The sequence below is a fragment of the Plectropomus leopardus genome, chromosome 18 (assembly GCF_026936395.1).
Source record: "Plectropomus leopardus strain MGB_pleo_1.0 chromosome 18, ASM2693639v1, whole genome shotgun sequence".
NCBI lineage: Eukaryota > Metazoa > Chordata > Actinopteri > Perciformes > Serranidae > Plectropomus > Plectropomus leopardus.
This window is the reverse complement of record NC_142193.1, coordinates 1922717-1942173: the sequence shown is the minus strand read 5'-3', so window position 1 is coordinate 1942173 and position 19457 is coordinate 1922717. Positions and strand designations below refer to the sequence as shown.

The window sequence follows — 19457 nt, the reverse complement described above, 5'->3', positions numbered from 1 at the left end:
TATTATTATTATTATTATCATCATCGTCATCATCATCATCATCATCATCATCATCATCATCATTATTATTATTATTATTATTATTATTATACTTTGGGATGATTTGATTGGCTCAGCAATGTGGCTGGGCGGCTCCAGACCTACACGGAAATGTTCTTTGACGGACAGCTTTAGTGACCAATAAACACGTCTTATTCAGCCGTCGTCACATTTTTGCTTACGTGGACGCAGGAAGTGTACTTCCGGGTTATAGTTCCTGGACCAGCTGAAGTTGTTTTGGAGGAGCGATGGCTGAGGACTCTGCGCTGTCCCTCCGGGTCTCGGAGATCAAGGACCCGGCGGTTCTGTTCGAGCGCTACAACACCGCGGAGATCCGCCGGATCGAGCGCAAAGTCCGCGGGGAGATCGAGCAGAAGAAGGAGGAGCTGAGGCAGATGGTAGGGGAGCGCTACCGGGACCTGATCGACGCCGCAGACACCATCGGAGAGATGAGGCAGTGCTCGGAGAGCGTCGTCCAGTCCATCCAGGACATGCACCAGTACTGCCAGCGGCTCAAGCAGGGCAGGAGCAGCGCCGGCAGCTGCAGACACGAGGTGAACACACACTCAGCTGCATCCGCCAGAGTTAGACACTGCGCCCGTGAGCGCTGTCATCGTACAAACACCAAACCCCATTTAAAAATGTGGCAATTGATTATTACATGTGCCATACACGCACATGTCGCCAAATTATAACTTAAGTTAAAATAATAATGTGACTCAAGCAGTAGTGCTGAACTATTCGGCATGGAAATATTGCTGCATACAGCGTGTTTGTAAACAAAGCTCTAACTTTTAGGAATGTCCACGCCTCTTTTGAGACCAGACACACAGTGTGGGGAGCTTCCTGAGCCACATAAGAAATGCAAAACTGTACTCAAATGAAGTGCTGCAGGTGGATCAAGTGTGTGCCGAATTTACCTGCAGACCCTGTTGATTTGAAAACTGTCTGAACACACTGCTGACACACAGGGGAATGTCACATTCATATACTACTTTCAAAATAAAAATTGGGGACATAGTTTTAAAGTATATAATTGAAGACTAAGTTAAACCCTCAATCAGCTCTGTAGAGAGTTGTTTTTACTGCACATTATCTGAATTTCTGAAATTCACACTCACCTAATACATTTTAATGTTACTGTATGTCTCTACACCAGCAATGCTCAGCTAGCTTTGCTTGGGGGCCATTTTTGCAAAATGGCAGCAGGAGGCCAGGGGCCAGTCGCACCAACCCCATACATGTTTCTAGAATTTTAGGACGTATCAAGGTTTTTAGGACATTTCTGGAATTTCAAGACATTTGTAGGATTTAGGGATATTTCTGGGATTTTAGGACATTTCTTGGATTTTTAGAATGTTTTAAGGATTTTAGGACAATTATTTGGGCGGCTGTGGCTCAGAGGTAGAGTGGGTCGCCCTTTAATCAGAATGTCAGCGGTTTGATCCACGGCTCCTGCGGACAATATGTCGAAGTATTCTTGGGCGAGATACTGAACCCCAAATTGCTCCCAATGCCATGTCATCGGAGTGTGAGTGTGTGTGAATAGTTACTGAGTAGCAGGTGGCACCTTGTACGGTAGCTTTGGCCACCAGTGTGTGTGAATGTGTGTGTGAATGGCAATGTAGTGTGAAAGTGCTTTGAGTGGTCAATACGACTTGGAAAGTGCTATACAAGTACAGTCCATTTACTGTTTACATTTTTAGCATTGTAGGATGTTACTAGGCTTTTAGCACAATCATAAGATTTTAGTATGTTTCTAGGGATTTTAGGACATTAGGGACTTAGCCAGGACCTCTGTTGAGGGGCGTGGGGGATCCTCCACTGGCACTTTTTTAAATAAACAAACTATTTTGCTGCTGTTTTATGCACTCCGGCACCTAATGGATATCTTAAAGAACAAAAACATCACTTTATTTTTTATTGTGAATTAGAAAATGGTCGAGTATGTCTTGTGTTTATACCTCTTGTCCTTATCTTTTTGCCTTTCTCCCTCAAATTAAATTCAGAGCACTCATGATCTAAAGTCTAGTTTACACATTCATTGTGTGTGCTTCTGCTGCAGAACCAGAGGCAGTGGCAGGAGAAGTTCTACACCATGGCCTCTCAGATCAAGCTCCTCCTGGAGATCCCAGAGCGCATCTGGAGTGCCATGGAGGCGTCCCAGTACCTCCAGGCCACCCAGCTCTACCTGCTTTGCTGCCACCTGCACAGCCTGCTGCAGCTGGAGGCCGCCACAGGGGGCCTCTACAGCCCCATCCTGGCCCGCTTCCCGATTCTGGTGCGGCAGGTAGCCACCACCGGACACTTCAGGTACTGGGGGTTTGAGGATTTAAGAGAGCAGGCCTCAGAACTGAGAGAATTTGTGATCCAACTAGATCCAGTTAGTGAAAGCTAAGTCATGGCTCAGTGCGCAGTCTGTCCTCTTGCAGGTCCACCATCCTCCTGGACAGCAGGTCTCTGCTGCGGGGCCGTGCCGTGTCGGACCAGGCCATTGCAGAGGCGCTGGTGTCTACCATGCTGCTGGAGGACAGCTCACCACGCCAGGCGCTGGCTGACTTCCTGCTGGCCCGGAAGGCCTCCATCCATCAGCTGCTCAACCAACCACAGCACGGTACTCTACCATCTTGCAGCAGCTGGCATCATTCCTGCAGTTTCACATCACAGTGTGCTGTAACACTTTTGACTGACCGGCAGCAAAGTGAGGTCAACCCTGTAACACACAGCCTGTCACTGAGGGATGAAGTTAACTTACAATCATCCGATCCACCTCGTCAGAGCATAGGCAGTCCTTGTTGCTTTTAGTTAACCCTTTAAAACCTGAGAAAATTGGATGGACTTCTGCAACTTAATAAGACATGGCCTCAAAAATAGCAGGAAACAACAACAAAAAGACATTTTTTCAAAGTAAATCTATAAGTAAAGGAAAGTGACACATCAGAGCTGTGTGTCTGTATGTGTTCCAGGTTCAGGGATCAAGGCCCAGGTGTGCAGCCTGGTGGAGCTGCTGGTCACCACTCTGTTCCAGGCCTACGCCGTCTTCTACCTGCCTCCAGAGGGAGGCCTCAGGCCGGGGGAGGGGGCCCTGAGCTGTGGCATGCTCTTCTCAATCCTGGAGAACGTCACCTCCACCTCATCTGCAGGTACACAGCTAGCATACTTTTAAGGATATCCTTACTGAGAGCTGCTAAAACAGGCCTGTGTTAGCTCGGTTTGGGCTAAATTTTGGGCTGCATCTGAGGCCTTTTTTTCCCCAGCTAATATCTTTCTATAATTTTCTGAATTTAAAATAATAAAAAGTTGAGTTACGAACATTTTCTGTTTGTACTGTTAATATTAAAGGAAAATTTGAAACATGATGTTTATTTCTAAGGAGTTCCTTACTGTATCATTTCTTAGCCGATGTATGAATATGTATCCTTACTGTAGAAAGACAAAGCCGTGCTTCATTCTGTCATGTGTATGATATCTGTATGTTTCGATGAGACTGAAGATTCCTTAAAGAAGATTTATATTTTTTGATGCATCATTTGGATACGGAAGGTTTAAATATAGTGCATGTTAACCCTTTGAAAGCTGGATCGACATCAGTTTTCTTGTGTTGTGTTTGGGTGCCTTTTACCAGCATGAAACCTTTAAAACCTGAGAAAAGTTGTTTGCTTTGTTTTTAAAAAATGGGGGAAAAAAGGCAGTTAGCGACTTGGTAAGAATTTGCAAATTGCAAAAAAATAGTAAAAGGTAAGAAGAAAACATGACAGGAAAAAGAAAAAGAAGAGATATGAAATTATTAGAAAATTAATTTTAAAAAGGAAAAAAAGCCTGGAAAAAAGGGTGTATTTTTTATTAATTATAATTATGAATTTAAAATTATGTTATAGTTCTCAGGTTATTTACTTGTTTGTGGTTGACTTCTTTTCTGTGTTTTGCAAAGTTTCAGATTATTTTCATGTAATTTTACGTAATTTCTTGGCAATATTTTGGGTAATTTTTTGAAAAGTAAATCATTGCCTTCTTCCTGCATTCTTGAAAGGAATCAGACCAGTTTTCTTGGGGTTAAAAACATTAAGGGGAAAGTAAGGAAATCCAAGGTGAGACTTGGGATTTGTTAGTGGACAGAATCCCCCTGAAGCAAACATATCTAAGAATAAAGAAAATGTCACATCATTAATCCCCTCTGTGTCGGCAGCTAAAGACCGGAGGGTGTTGCAGGAAGAGACGAGTACGAGCAGCTGGTTCAAGTTTCTGCCTCCCTCCATCACTGAGTTCCAGCCCACCCTTCGCACCCTGGCTCAGCCAATCCAGAGAGAGCAGCTCCGCGACACCCTGCAGCAGTGGATCAACACGTAAGCTTCAACCAATCAGCATGCTCATCTTTGTCTCTTTTATTTGGTTTAGGTGTTGTCTCAGTTTGGCAGAAGTGTCCAGGTATTTGAATATGCAACCACAGAGACTGGTTAAAAGATCTTTTAAGTCTGATCTTCTATAGAACGGCAGCAGGCAGAGATGTTTTTTTTTTTTTTGGCTATCAAATTTCTCTTTAGTGTCTGTGCAGAGTATAATAATAAATCATGTACATAGCTGCATCCCATCCGAGTGTGCCCATATAATTTATAAATTTTGCACATATTGCTATCCCCAGAAGGAAAGGCAGTCTTTTTTCTAACCTTCCCCTTCTCTCCCCATCCCAGCTGGCTCAGGATGACCTGTGATTTAAATTAATATATTTAGATAAATCTAAAAAAATGTTTTAAAAATAAAGTCACACAAAAGTTGTATAATTAAAAAGAAAACATACAGACATAAGTTAGACAAAAAGATGAATGATTACAAAAAATCCTACTCATCTTACCCAGATAATAAAAGTAATAGGACTATCACTATTAAATGCACTGTGTGTATACATATACTGTATATATGTAGACACACACAAAGACACACACACACAATTAAAAAAAAAACAGAAAATAAAACACATTTAATAAAGGAAATCAAAAACTCAACTTTTTTTAACACAAAAAGGAAAAATAGTAGCCAAATAATGCATTCAATATCAGACCTTGAGGTTTATTTATTTATTATTGTTTAATTTGCACAAAACAGCATAAAATCCTGATTAAGTAAAAATGAGAAATGTGCCTCCCTCAACATAAGGAAAAATGTAAATAATAACAAAACAAAGACAAAAAGAAAAAAAGAACTAAACTAACATTGTACAGCAAAAAAAACCAACAACAAATAATAAATGACAACAAAAAGCCCACTGAGAAGAAAAAGTCATAGTGAAAATTAATTTAAAAAACAAAAAAACAAGAAATATATAGAACACAATGCAGAGAGAAGATAAAATAATATACATATATACACATTTAGAGATAATTAGACATGAATCAAATGTTAACCATTTTTAAAATATTTTTTTGAGGGCAACAAGCCCTAACAATGTTTTAGTGTTCCATCTCTGCACACCACAATATCAGAGAGATTACTGGCCATAATTTGTTTTGTAAAACAGAAGGTGAAGCTGATCAACCTGTCTAGTATTATATGAAAGAATTTGGGAATAAGATTGAAAGAAATTAATACATGATGATGATGATAGAAAAGATGGTAGGAATATGTATTTATATATAAAAACACATATCTGATGAATATTTATGTCATGTACTGAGAACATGTTAAGTTACCTGAGTTGCCAATCTTACAAATTGTTTTTGCAGTAAATAGAGTTTATGAAGTTTGGAAGGGGGTGTATATTTGCTCAAATAATACTGCCATAAATCAAAGAAGGATAAATCATGGAATGATACAAAATAAGCAAGAAACATTTGTAAAATGTCATAGTTTGCTAATGATACCATGGGGCTTCACAATTTTGTCATGAATTAGGTAAATATGTCATTTTTCATCAACTAAAAAGCCTAAAAAAGTGTGAGGGGACTTGAGGAATTTGTTTTCCATCTCCTGACTCTCTAGCATTATCTCTATCATACGAAAGGGGATGATTTTCTGCTGAATCTGCCCTCTTCTCTCAGCTGTAAGGAGGACATCTGCCGTGGTGTTGGCAGCCTTCTGGTCTATGTGAAGAGTCTGAAGGGTTTGGCAGCCATCAGAGACGCAGTGTGGGACCTCCTGTCCACTGACTCCATCAGTCAGCACTGGAGCAGTGTGTGTCAGCGGCTGTTGGAGCGCTCCCTAGCTGTGTGGGATGACTTCCTGCAGCAGCTCTTTCTACAGCGCCTGCAGGTAAGCGCTCTCGTAGCTTCGCGATCGTTGACAAAGTCAGCGGTTTTCAGCATCTCAAGGGATCGATCTTCCTTGAAAGTTCGTGTTCTGTTTAATCTCACAATAGCTGCAGTGCTTGCCTGCTGATAGAGTCAAATTGTACATATTGTAATATTCTCATGAATATTCCCTCCTCCCATTCCCCCTAGGCTATCACCAAAGAAGAAACTGAAGCCATCTCCACCAGCTCTGTCCAGCTCCTCACCTCAGCTGTGAGGGATCTGGAGGGCCAGACTGTTTCAGGCACCGGCCCTGGCTCAGGCCGTGGGGCCCAGTACGAGGTGGACGTGGCATCCTTCCTGTGGTCCGAGTCTCCGGGGGACCTCCTGAGCGATGCAGGGTGGGTCAGTGTGACCCAGCGAGGGCAGCAGCACCAGAGTAGCAGCCTGTCCATGAAAACCCAGGCCCTGACCCCCTGCGTTCAGAACTTCTGCTCCACCCTGGATGCTAAATTAAAGGCCAGGCTGGATGACCTGCAATACTACCTTCCCTCCGAAGACACAGGTAAGGGAAGTTCTAACTCAGCTAATCTGTGCTAATTTGCTAAGACATGTAGTGCTTAGACAGATGTCTTCCCGAGGACAGAGAGTCGGTTGTCAGTCCCAAATTAGTCTCTATGATCAAATTTCAACTTAATCAACTTGGTCAACTTTTGAAGGTACAAACACCTGGTAATAATCTTGCTGATTAGTCATTATTGTCTGCCACTGATACTGAAGAGGCAAATATATCTGATCTGGAAAAAGGGAAAAAATAGCTGAGCTGAATGACATACTGTGACACCTAGTGGTGGAGGGAGAAGTTAAAGGACTGTAAACAGCTGGTGGCCAGAGAGAGAGAGAGACCATGGAGGATAACAGCATTGTTTTTACGACTTATAGTCATGGAAAACCTGTAAAAGACATAGAATTCATGACAGTCATAGAATTAAGGCATATTTTCCAGGCCTAGAGAAGTCATCGAATTAGTTAAAATCAAGTTTTTGGAAAAGTCATGGAATTTTGTTGTGCGTACTGAACTGTTACAGTGATTTTTCATGGATAGCTTTTCACAGAATGTAACATAATTTATTTTCTGAAGCTGTCGGTGTAATGCAGTTCTGCATCTAGGTGTGACATTTTTTTTACCATCGCGTACGTTTCTTTGTTTTTACATTAGAGTTTAAGAATCTATTATTTTTGAAAAACACCCAGTGCCAGTGGAAGAACCCCCACCACCTCCAACAGAGGTCCTAGCTAAGACCCTAATGTCCTAAAATCTCAGAAACGTCCTAAATCCTAGAAACATCGAACAAACATTCTAAAATCTTAAACATTTCCTAAAATCCTGGAAATGTCCTACAATTCTATCAACGTCCTAAAATTCGAAAAACTCTCTAAAATCCTAGAAACATCTAGAAATGTCCTTAAATCAAAGAAACATAAAATCCTAAACATTTTCTAAAGTCCCAGAAATGTCTTAAAATCCTAGAAACATCCAAGAAATATCCTAAAATCCAATAAATGTCCTAAAATTCTAGAAACTTCTAGGAATGTCCAAAAAATCTTGGAAGTGTCCTTAAGTCCTAAAAACATGTACAGGGCTGCTGTGACTGGCCCCTGGCCTCCTGCCATTTTTGCAAAAGTGGCCCTCAAGCAAAGCTAGTTGAGTATCCCTGCTGTAGACTCTTCAGTGCTGCCATAGACTGTACATAAAGATGGACGACATGCTCCCTCTTCCCTCCGCTATGCTGAAGTGAGTGTTGCAGGTTCTGCTTATCACAAAAAAATGACGAGGCGAGACTTCTGATTGAAAGCGAACGTCCTTTAGTGAATTAAAGGAGGGAAAACATACATAGTGTGCTAACTAAACGAGAGGTACAGCACGGCAGCCAACAACAACAACTGACGTCATCACCTCGCGCAGGTCTTTTTTTTTTATCTACACACTGAACATATTAACTGCTGTTATGAATATTAATGTTAACTTATATTTCAACTTCTTAATTCTTACAAACAATATGTCCCTTCAAATAAATTCTCAACAGTGAGGTCAAAATATCTGAGATATGGGCCTTGAGAGCCGGCGACTGCACAGTAGTGGAGGGGGAGTTCCTGCTCGTTGAGTTTTTAGTCTGGCCTACGTCCCATTCACTAACACTGATGGGCGGGCTTTATACTGCAGTCAGACACCAGGGGGCGATCCAGATTGAAAATTACTGTCATGTTGTCCATCTTTGTATACAGTCTATGAGTACTGCCATTTAGTATCCTGAGCTGTACACAGGCACAGTGTTGTTCCCACATAACAAATATTGATAACTGTTAATCTCTCTGACTGTGCTCTGCAGGCTCTGACCCCACCTCAGTCACAGCCGCCTCCTCTGGTCCCACAGACAGCTCCTCAGCATCCTCCTTCAACCGCTTCACCGACTCTCCAGCAGTAGAGGAGGCGTTACGTGAAGGCTGCGTGGCCTGCGTCCGCCACATCCTGTCCTCTATACGCTCTGAGCTGGCTGGCGCCTCACCGGACCCCAGCCCTGCCCGCCTCAGCTCAGTCCTGTTCATGGCTAGACTGTGCCAGTCCATGGGGGAACTCTGCCCCAACCTCAAGCACTGCATCCTGGGAAAACAGAGGGGGTCTGAGGCCATAGCGAAGGGGACCCCCAGACAGGTCAAGAAGTTGGGCAAGGCCAAGGCCGCCACGGAGGTCAGCCCCGCCCAGGCCAAGTGGACGGGGCTGAAGGAGGAGCTTCTTATGTGCAGCATGGAGGCGTACCGCATCTGGAGCTCTGCCCTCTCCAAAGTCAGGCACCGTCACATATTTCAAGGTTTCCTGTTGAGGGCTGTAGAAAAGATTGCAGGGAGTAGTAGAACTAAAGAATGTGAGCATGGGGGCTCAAACTTCAGAGGCTCAAAATCTCAAAAGTCAATTACCAACTTTTTGTAGCTTTTAACTGCATCTTCAGAGTCAAGAATCAAACACCAGAGACCATCTCTGAACAGAGACAGGTTTATTATCTTCAGGTTGAAAAAGGATGGTTATATGCACATCACGTAGGTGCAAAGCCTTTATCTTCCCTATATAAGACTATTCTTAGGTTACATTGTACAGCTGTAGAAGTGGAGGCCACGTTTAGACAACAGCCCACTAAAAACTGAAAAGTCTTTCCTTTGTGTTTTTGAAAAATATCCATGTTCATATGACAACATTGCGAAAATAATCCTCGTGTACACGGATCTGCAAAAACAACCGAAAACTCTGTAGTATGCATGCCAGGCCAGCAGTTGGCGGTTTAACTTTGTAGTGACATACCATAGAAGACCACTCGCACGCCTGCGCATAAAGGAGTGGAATAAACAAGAAGACGATGGCGAACGCACACATGAGAACTTACAGCGTTAATAACCTCAGTAGAGTCAGCAGCACGAAGACAGCTCTTTAGTCTGCCATTGTTGTTATAGTTATCCTCCTACTCCCACATCGCTGTTAGTCTAAAACGTAATGTGCATGCTTGAAGTGCGGTCGCCGGTGACATTGCCGTTCTCACAGGATCCATGCATTGCCAGTTTACAGAGCAATGGAAGGGGAAGCATTTTCAAAAAGATTGCACTCTGGAACCTGGTTTCAAAAGTTTGCGTTTTCTGGCCCCAAAACAATGTCGTCGTATGAATGAAAGGAAAAATTATCATTTGTATATATCCATCTGTCACCGCTTGAGCTCACAGTGAACAGTGAATGCAAAAAAGTGAACGTTCTTCATTAATTGAAGTAAACAGGGACCAAATTTAACAACAGCAAAACTGCATCAAAGAATCTGTGTATAGACTCTCACACAACTCACGCAGTATAATCCAAGTCTCAGTTATGCAGTTCTTCCAACCACATGACCTTTATGTAAAACCTAACAATAGCAAACACTAGCATATGAGCAGCGGCCCTGAGTACGCATTACCAGGGACCCTACTCGGCTGTATTTGACTGTCATGTGTTTGTAAAGGCCTGAGCATCTGACTGGATGACTTGAAATTGTAAACAGATGTTTTGATATTGTTTTTGCTGTTATTAAACGTAGTCCCCATTTCATTCAATTCATGAAGAATATGTTGTGGATTCACTGTTAAGGCAAGGTAAAACACAGTGAGCAATATATACTGATTGAAACTGTCATTTTGTTCGTGAATTATTCCTCTAACCCTTTCAAACCTGGGCAAACCTGGCTTGATTTTTAAAAAAAAAGAAAAAAACATGGGAAGAAGGCAATGAGCGACTAAAGAAAAATGACCCAGAAATCGGCAAGAAATGAGTAAAAAGTACAAGAAAATAACCTTAAAATTAGCTAAAAAAACACAAACAAAAACCCAAACAAACAAATGAGAGAGTAGAAAGACGGAGAAATGACCTGGGGAAAACTAAATAATAATAATAATAATAAATACTTTTAAATATAATAATGATGAATGGAAGTGTGGTAGATTTTCTAAATCTACTAATTTCTTGTTGAGGTGATCATTGGCTTTTGCCATGAAATCAAAGCAGTTTTCTAAGTGTTTGAAGGTTTAAATACTTGTGAAAGGCATCTGAATGCAGCACAAATAAAGTGATTTCAGTCAAGGTTTCAGAGGGTTAATATGAACTTAGAGCATAACATAGTTACATTTACAGGGTATTGAATGACAGTGTAATGTGGAAGGTGTTGCTCGTGGTGATGAACCCAAAGAGAACTGTCAGCTCAGTAGTTGAGCTCCCAGCTCTGCAGTCTGTTAGTGTCTTTAGCTCACAGTTTGGACTGGACAGAACACACACGCTGCTCGTCACCTTCATTTCCAGCAGCAGCAGCTGCTCAGCAGCCAGCAGCAGGCAGACACGGTGACCACAGCAGAACATTTCACAGCTCAAGAGTCAGATATTTGTATAGACCTCCAACAACCAGGTGGACACACACACCTCTCTGAATGACTGCTGATGCTGCTCTGTGTCTGCTGCACAAATGACCAGCTGGTTGGTAACACATTAACCCTTTGAAACCTGGACTGACATCACAAGCATATAAACTTCTGAACTGTGAGCAAATGGAAAACATGGGGAAAAAGGCAATAGTCAACTTGGACCTTGCAAGAAATTATTAAAAGTTGACTAGATAATTACATGAAATTAGTTTTAAAAAGGGGGGAGGATGATAAAAAAAACATAATCATATCATGAAAAAATATATACCATAAATACATTTTTAAGCAAGCTGATAGGTCAATTTCTAGTTAGTTTTGTTGTTTATTTTTTTAAAATTTTGTGCTCATTTTCAGGTGATTTACTTTTTTAATTTGGTTTTTGCTAGTTTTTGAGCTGTGTCTTGTTATTAGTATTTATTTATTTTATTCATCAGGGATAATGTACAGTTTAAAACATGAATGTTACCATTTGATGCACTGTACCTGTTTATAGCTTAGAGCTGATTCAAATCTGCAGTCCCTCAGCAGGTCAGAACAGCACAATGACTGTACAAAGTTGTACAAGAGGAAGAGAAAAAGACAAGACACTTACAAGACAAATAATAGACACTATTGCACATGATATAAACTGATACAAAGAAAAAGAACAAAGGACAGACAACGCAACAAAATCCAAACTAAAAACTAAATCCAAAAGCACATCACTAACAAAACACAGAATAAAATGCTCCCTGTGATTTGACAGATAAGAAACCAGTTTGCTTTGGTTTCAAAGGGTTAACCATTTTGTTCTGATGTCCCCAAATGGCCAAAACTAATCAACAAGGCAGCTTTCAGTCATGTTGGAGTGTTTCAGTACCTTCCTAATGACACTGCGTGCTGTTGTGACAGGTGCTGCTGGATAAGTTTAGCACAGCGCTGCACGCTGAGTCCGCCGGCGCCATCCTAACAACAGCAACAAACTGGGAGGATCTGGAGATCCAAGAGGAGGCCGAGTCAGGGAGCAGTGTCACATCCAAAATCCGTCTTCCAGTCCAGGTGAGCCGCTCAGCACCACCTCCAGCACACACACAGCAGGCACAGTGATTCCTGAGTCATGTCATGTGACGTGTGTTTTGCAGCCGTCATGGTTCGTGCAGTCGCTGCTGTTCCAGCTGTGTGTGGAGGTGAACAAAGTGGGGGGCCACGCTCTGCCCCGGCCCACCCTGCAGGAGCTCCTGCAGGCCTGTCTGACTCAGACCCTCAACCACTACCACAGCCTCACACAGCAGGCCCCCAGCAGGGTAACACACACACACACACACACACACACGCTTGCGAATCAGGGAAGTTTTATAATATAAAGAGAAACACTCCTAACTCCAATATTTAAGTACCACAGACAAGCATGTAGCTTTCGTCTCATTGCTAAAGGGACATTGTGTGCAGTGAGCTGATTTTGTCCTCTTGTTGACAGATTGTACATTAAAAACATTCCTTCATCCTCCAGGAGGTTGTATTTCCCATGACCCAGAACAGAGCCCTGCAGCTGCTGTTTGACCTCCGTTACCTCAACACCACTCTGGGCAGCAGACTGGAGGAGGGCAAGAGCTCCCGATCCCACCAAGACCCCAGGTACCACCCTTTATCACCGCTTCATCACAGTCAGACGCTCTGGAGTGTCGTCTAGAGATCGGATTAGTCAGTTTTGCACTTGTGTGTTGTATCTTTTTAAATGTCTATTTAGTCCAACGACAGCAGTAAGTCTGATGCCATGTAGTATTCCAGCTCACATTGCACAGAATCAGGGGGATCAGCATCTTATATCAGTTCCGGACTCCCTGATGAAGCAGGTTAGTGTGACCTGCAGGAGTCGCCTCATCTGTTGAATGCTGCTCTGAATTTGAGACGAACGCCTGTTTAAATCACTTACTGAGCCACCTGCAAAGTTTCTGTCACAGATTTTACACTCAGATTCAATCATTCTTGCTCTAAAATATTTCAATGCTCAGTCGAACTTTGACTATCAGTGAAAGCATTAAAAGTAATTTAAGGACATGACTGCAGCTGGAAATTTGATTGATGGCATCTCAAAGTCAGACTTCAATATTCAACTGCCACCGCTGCTTTGATAAAGTTTGGAGAAGATCTTTTTGTTTCAAAATATATGAGTTTAGTCTCCTAGCAGTTAATTTTGTTGTCCATTTATGATGGAATTCCAGGCAAATATGTGATCTCACTTCCCAGAATTAGCCAACAGTTCACCTCATTTAAGGGGATAATGTGATCATGTAAATCAGAGGTTTAGAGATGGGTCATTTATAAAAATATTAATTTAGTGTTTTGGAGTTCTAATGCAAAGTAATTCCAGAACTTTTTTTCCCAGCATCCTTGCAATATTTTGGTTGCTGAGTTTCTCTTTCAATGTAAAATCCTGACCATGTTAAAATTGCTCTGAAAGCTGCAAACACTGTGTTGTGTGTCCTTCAGATTCCACGAGGTCTGTGATTGGCTGGAGGGATACATCGACCCGTTTGACCTAGACGTGTTCACACCTCCGCTGAACGCCAACCTCAACCGCCTGTCCCAGAGGACCTCGGTACTTCCAGGCCTTTGCCAGCAACACACACACACACACACACACACACACACACACACACACACACACACACACACACACACACACTAAGGAAAAACACATTGTAGCTGTATCTTGATGAAGCATCGTCACTAAATGTATAGAACAACTCTTCAGCTCCTAATGCCTGTATTGTGCAGACTGTAGAGCTAACTCTGTTTGTAACATTGCCTAAAGGTTCATTTGACGTTGTGTCTCAGGTGCTGCTGGGGCTGCTGACGGGCTCAGAGAAGCAGTTTGCCTTGCGGAGCAGCAGTGTGAACTCCCAGGAGCCGTACAACATCCTGCCGCTGGCCAGCAGTCAGATCAGGTGAGAAGTTCACTCTAACACAGTGACTCAGAGCTGCTCTGTGGGATGTGATCCTATACCTGTTTTTTAATTTGGAAACAAATTTGTTTCTCCTTCAGCAATGACTTCACACCTTTGTTAAAAGCAATACAATTGTTTTGCATTTTTAACTCAGTGGGTAGACTGTTCCAAAGTTTTGCTCCAGTAACAGAAAATGGCTGATTGTCCAAATGAGGTTTTGCACATTAGAATGCGACAGTTTCCATTATGGCTCCATAACACGCCTATGTGGCCTTGGATTGGAAATAATGACAGCTAATGTGGTGACTGCAATAGAAATAAAGCTGCTAATGTTTTGAACATCCATCACCATGTTTCTTGGAATGTTATCGCCAGAGAAGAAATTGCAGAATATCACTCAGTTGTGTTTTATCGACATTTAAAAAATATTGCTCAAGTTTCAAGCAAATCTGTAATGAAAACTCGCCTTGTAATAATATTAATGCTAATTTCTGCTGGCAATGAACGTACTTCTTTAGTTCAACCAAAAGGAGACCAAGATTATTTAAGGCAACCAACATGTTACGAACTAAAAACTCTGAAATAGCAACAGCTGTGGCTACGCCTGTAATGTTCCTGTTTTTACTGCAGCTTCTGTTATTAGTAAGAAAGGGGCAGGTATTGTTTGTTCATGTGATGTGTATAAGTGTAATGAGAAAAAAACACGACTGTTGTGTCCTCTGCAGGTTTGGGTTGCTGCCTCTCAGCATGTCCAATGTGCGTAAATCCAAGTCAGCCAGCAGGAGCTCTGATGCTCCTCATCAGCTGGTGAGTAACAGATGTGGGATCAGCTCTCTGAAGCTGCTCAGAGTTTCAGTGTTGTTTTATATGCTGACAACCACTGTATGTCTTCATTTCATTGTTGTGTTCCACCTTGCGTAAATGTTGTCTGTTATACCCTCTGCCTTTCCAGCGTTTTTGAGTGTGAGCAGCCCAGGCAAGTTCCTCAGTGTGTATGTGTGTGTGTGTGTGTGTGTGTTTGTGTGTGTGTGTGCGTGTTTGTGTATGCATTTTGTTTGTATTGTCAGTAGTGCCTTGGTTTTACCTGTGGTGCATTTGCAGTGTGACAGTAAAATGAACTGATGAAATGATGCTGGAGTCAGATGGGTTAGATTAAAGAATGCTGTTCTGCTCTCTTCTCACTAATATCCCTCACTCTGCTTGGGCTTCTAATGTATCTCAGGATCAGACTATTTGCTGGAGACTTTTAATGGGGCAACAGCACAGCAGCAGTGACCCCGGGCATTCTGCCTGTTTTGAGTGGATCAATCTTCCCTTGAGATTCATGCATTATTAGTAAAGTTTGAGTTAAAGTGACAGTTCACCTTGAAATCATAAACACATATTTTTCCTCTTACCAGTAGTGCTATTTACTGATGTGATAGTTTTGGTGTGAGCTGCTGAGTGTTGAAGATATTGTCTGCAGAGATGTCTGCCTTCCCTCCAATATAATGAAACCAGATGGCACTCAGTTTGTATAAAAAAATACATGTAATACATATACAAAATACATGTAAAAAACTGAACAGCAAGCACAGAGCTTGTTGAATGCAGTTTTATGTAGGAACTATTTTCTGTCTACTAGGCTTAGGTAGTAAAACAGTATTACGGTATACCAGGGTATTTAGAAATCCCAAAGTTATTTCCGTACCATCATATATACAGACACTCCTATTATAGTAATTGTTTGTAGTGTACAGCACGCACCACCAGAGCTCTTCAGTCTCTCTCAGTCTGAGCTGAGCTGAAAGACACAGTGACACCTAGTGGTGGAGGGAGAAGTTACAGGACTGTAAACGGTGCACTGTTAGTCCCACTGCTCTCTGACCCCTATAGAAAGTCCCCCTATGTCTAATTTTTGCGATGTTACGGGCCAAGAACAATAACTTCAGTTTTGTCTGAATTCAACATCAAGAAATCATGGCTTATCCAGGCTTTTACGTCCTTAAGACATGTTTGAAGTCTAGATAGCTGATCAGTTTCATCTGGTTTCATAGATAGATATAGCTGCATATCATCAACATAACAATGGAAATTTAGAGTGTTTTCTAATAATGTTGCCTAGAGGAAGCATATATAAAGTAAAAAGGATTGGTCCAAGCACAGAACCTTGTGGCACTCCGAAGCAGACCTGAGCATGCGCGGATTATTCAGCTGAGCTGGAACATCAGCTAGCTCAGTGGTGCAAGTTGAGCTGGCAGTAGATGCTTCCCTCTGCGCAGTGATACAATTGGCAGGTGTAGTTCGGTAGAAAGAAAATAGTTCCTACATGAAACTGCTCACAACAAGGCCTGTGTAATATCTTGACTAACAAGGTCATGATTTCCGGAGAGAGACATTGCTGTTCAGTTTTTTATGTGTAGTTTTTGGAGCTTGCAGTGCCACAAGCCGAGCACCATCTAGTTCCATTATATTGGCGAGAATGCAGACATCTCTACAGTCGACATCTCCAACACTCTGCAACTCACACAAAACAATGTAGACTGGTATACAGCACTACAGGTAAAAGGGAAAATATGTTATTTTGATTTTAGGGTAAACTGTCTTTTTAAGATTAGCAGGAACTAAAAAGCATATCTTTATGAAGCTCAAGTTGGGATTTGTCCAAAAATTCCATATTTTAGGTGTCCTTGTTTAAAAACAGACAAACTGACACTTTGGGTAATAATATTGTTTGTTGTCTCATCAACAGTCACATGATAACAACAGTATCCGTTTGCTTTGGAGCTTTGAGTTGTATCACTTTGCACATCCAGCAGTGTCCCCATGCTTCCAGTCTTTGTGCTAAGCAGGGCTCAAATTGTCTCTTCTTTGTACAGGGCACACACAGGTCCAATCAGTTTCTCTTCTTTTCATCTGGCTCTTGACAAGACAGCAAACTTGCAAATATTTCCAACAACCGCTCTTTGGGAACTGTTCAGTGATGAGCCCATAGACACCAGAATAACCCAGGTTCTTTTTGAATAAAACATGTTCCGTAGTAACACTTTCAATGACTGTGTAGAAAGATTTAACTCTTTGAAACCTGGAGCAACATGACTTTTCTTGTACTGCCTTCAGCATTTTCAGTATTTTAACTCTTGAACCCTGAGCAAAGTGGCGCAATTTCATTCAGAAACATGGGAAATTTCTTGGGTAAAAAAGCTAAAAAAAAGTAAACAGCCAGTAAAATATATGTATAGCATATGTATATGTATAAATATATGTATAGCATTTTTGACAGAATTATACATTTTAAGCACTTTTTCAGCTCATTTCAGATTATCCTTTTCTTTTTCTTTTTAACTTATTTATTCATTTTTCAAACAATTTTTAGGTAATTTTCTTATAGTTTTTTTTTTTAATTTCTTGCAAATTTTGGGGTAATTTCTTCTTTTGTTTCTCATTGCCTTCTTCCCATATTTTTAAAAGAAATTGAGCCAATTTGCACAGGTTTGAAAAGGTTGAAGGTTCCTCAAAAAACAATAAAAGTATTACTTAAGTGTTGAGCCAGGATCTACCTAGCCCTGATCAACAACTGTTATGCTACAAATCACAGTCCTGGATTTCCATCGGATCTGTGCTGGTATTTTTATTTAATTTATTAATGAATAATTATTATCAACACAAATATTTGTGACATTGACTTGTCAGTTACGACAGAACAACAAACCCAAAGACATAAGCTGAAAAACAAAAAACGCTTGGGTGCATATACATGTTTACATGAAGATTAGTGTATCTATTAATTATTGTTCCAGTCCGGTGTCTTCTTTTTGAGTCTTGTATGGATACCACTTTTCCCATCTTCTTTCTAGTTGTGCGTCTTGTAGTCTTACAGTAAGTGTGTCACTTTTTTCCATTGAAAAAGTTTCGTCCACTATTTTTAGCCATTGGTCCTTCGTTGTTGGTGTTTCCTGACCCCAGTTAGAACAGAGATATTTCGGACACAATAATTAGAGCGTGAAAATCACCTGCACGTGCCATCTCCTGGAACTGGGAAAATAAATCATTCTAATGAATTTTATCAGCCCTCGACTGACTGAAATGTCCAAAACTCAGAAGACTGCATAATGGTAGTCCTGGATCAGTGCTCTTTATCTTTTACAGTGGTAGACCCAGGGACAGTGGTGTTGTATGTTGTCATCACTTACCAATGACTAACAACACCATCCACCAAAACCATACAAAGCAGACCTAACGTTGTCTCCTCCCTCCAGCAGGCACCTCCATCATCCACAGCTGACAGTGAGGACAGCTTCCGGCCAGGCAACCTGTTCAGACAGCTGGCTGATCAGGACGAAGACACAGCCGCTCCCTCTTTATTCAAACTCAGCTGGCTGTCTGGCATGGCCAAATAACCCTTTAGTGCTCCAGACTTTTTATTTGACTTTGCAGAAACTTTGTAAAAAACAAAAAATAATATGTATAGTAAAAATGATTTTGTCTTTCAAGAAATGTGTCTTGTTTAATTTAAATCACTTGAGCTATTGATGCAAGTGACACAAAACAGATAGTTGGATGGAAATAAGTGAAGTGTTCATGTGTGTCCAAGCTGTCAAGTGGGGAGTGTCAATGGGTGCAGATGACCCAGGCTCAAGGGGGGGCATGAAAAGGTCCAACACTGAGCCTCAAATGGGAGCCAGTACAACAGTTTACTTGCTGACTTAAATCACTGAATACACAATTTATATGTATTTTCATGAAAAATAAATGTATGAAAATGAGCAGACAGGGAAATGTTTGGCCAAAACAAATGTGAAGAAGCAGCAGGTATGACAGGGAGAGCTGAAGGTGAAGGTGAAGGTTTGGCGGACTAATGTAACAACTCACCTTTAAAAAAACATGCAAGGTAAACAGATGCATATGCTAATGAACAGGCTACAGGTGGATCTGTCCTGCGGTCATTGGTTGCTCCAAATGAAACTGAATCATCAGCTGTATCTATATATATATGTATATATATTTATATATATATATCAAATTAAATTGTGATACAGAAAACCACAAAGGATGCAGCTGCTGACATTTCAGACAAATTAAACAATTAACCACAGCAATAACCCTGCTAATGAATGGGTACAGAAAAGTGCCCATTAAAAAAAAACAGTGCATAGAAATATTAAATTCACTGTTTTGAAAAATGGTAAGGCACTGTACTTTGTTTTATCAGAGTAGGGGTTGGCAGGGGTGAAATGCATGACCCTTCCTTCACTATAAATAGCTAAATTTCACAGTTTTGGGCTGGGATAAATGGTGTGAT

At 41.4% G+C, this 19457-nt stretch overlaps 1 protein-coding gene across 4 annotated transcripts; it reads left to right on the top strand.

Annotated features, from left to right (window-relative positions):
- Positions 1 to 232: 232 nt before the first annotated feature.
- cog1 (component of oligomeric golgi complex 1) lies at positions 233 to 18652 on the top strand. 4 transcript variants are annotated; one of them, XM_042504617.2, is made up of 16 exons: positions 233 to 593; positions 2105 to 2352; positions 2472 to 2653; positions 3006 to 3182; positions 4226 to 4382; positions 6072 to 6282; positions 6471 to 6825; positions 8651 to 9105; positions 12141 to 12287; positions 12371 to 12532; positions 12739 to 12863; positions 13719 to 13827; positions 14067 to 14176; positions 14902 to 14983; positions 15129 to 15152; positions 18418 to 18652. In XM_042504617.2, the coding sequence occupies exons 1-15, from the start codon at positions 288 to 290 to the stop codon at positions 15135 to 15137; spliced, it is 2835 nt and encodes a 944-aa protein (XP_042360551.1). In that variant the 5' UTR covers positions 233 to 287; the 3' UTR covers positions 15138 to 15152; positions 18418 to 18652. The 4 variants fall into 4 exon arrangements, with proteins under 4 accessions (XP_042360551.1, XP_042360550.1, XP_042360549.1 ...); XM_042504616.2 differs by having other exon boundaries at positions 18415 to 18652; XM_042504615.2 differs by lacking the exon at positions 15129 to 15152.
- Positions 18653 to 19457: the final 805 nt, after the last annotated feature.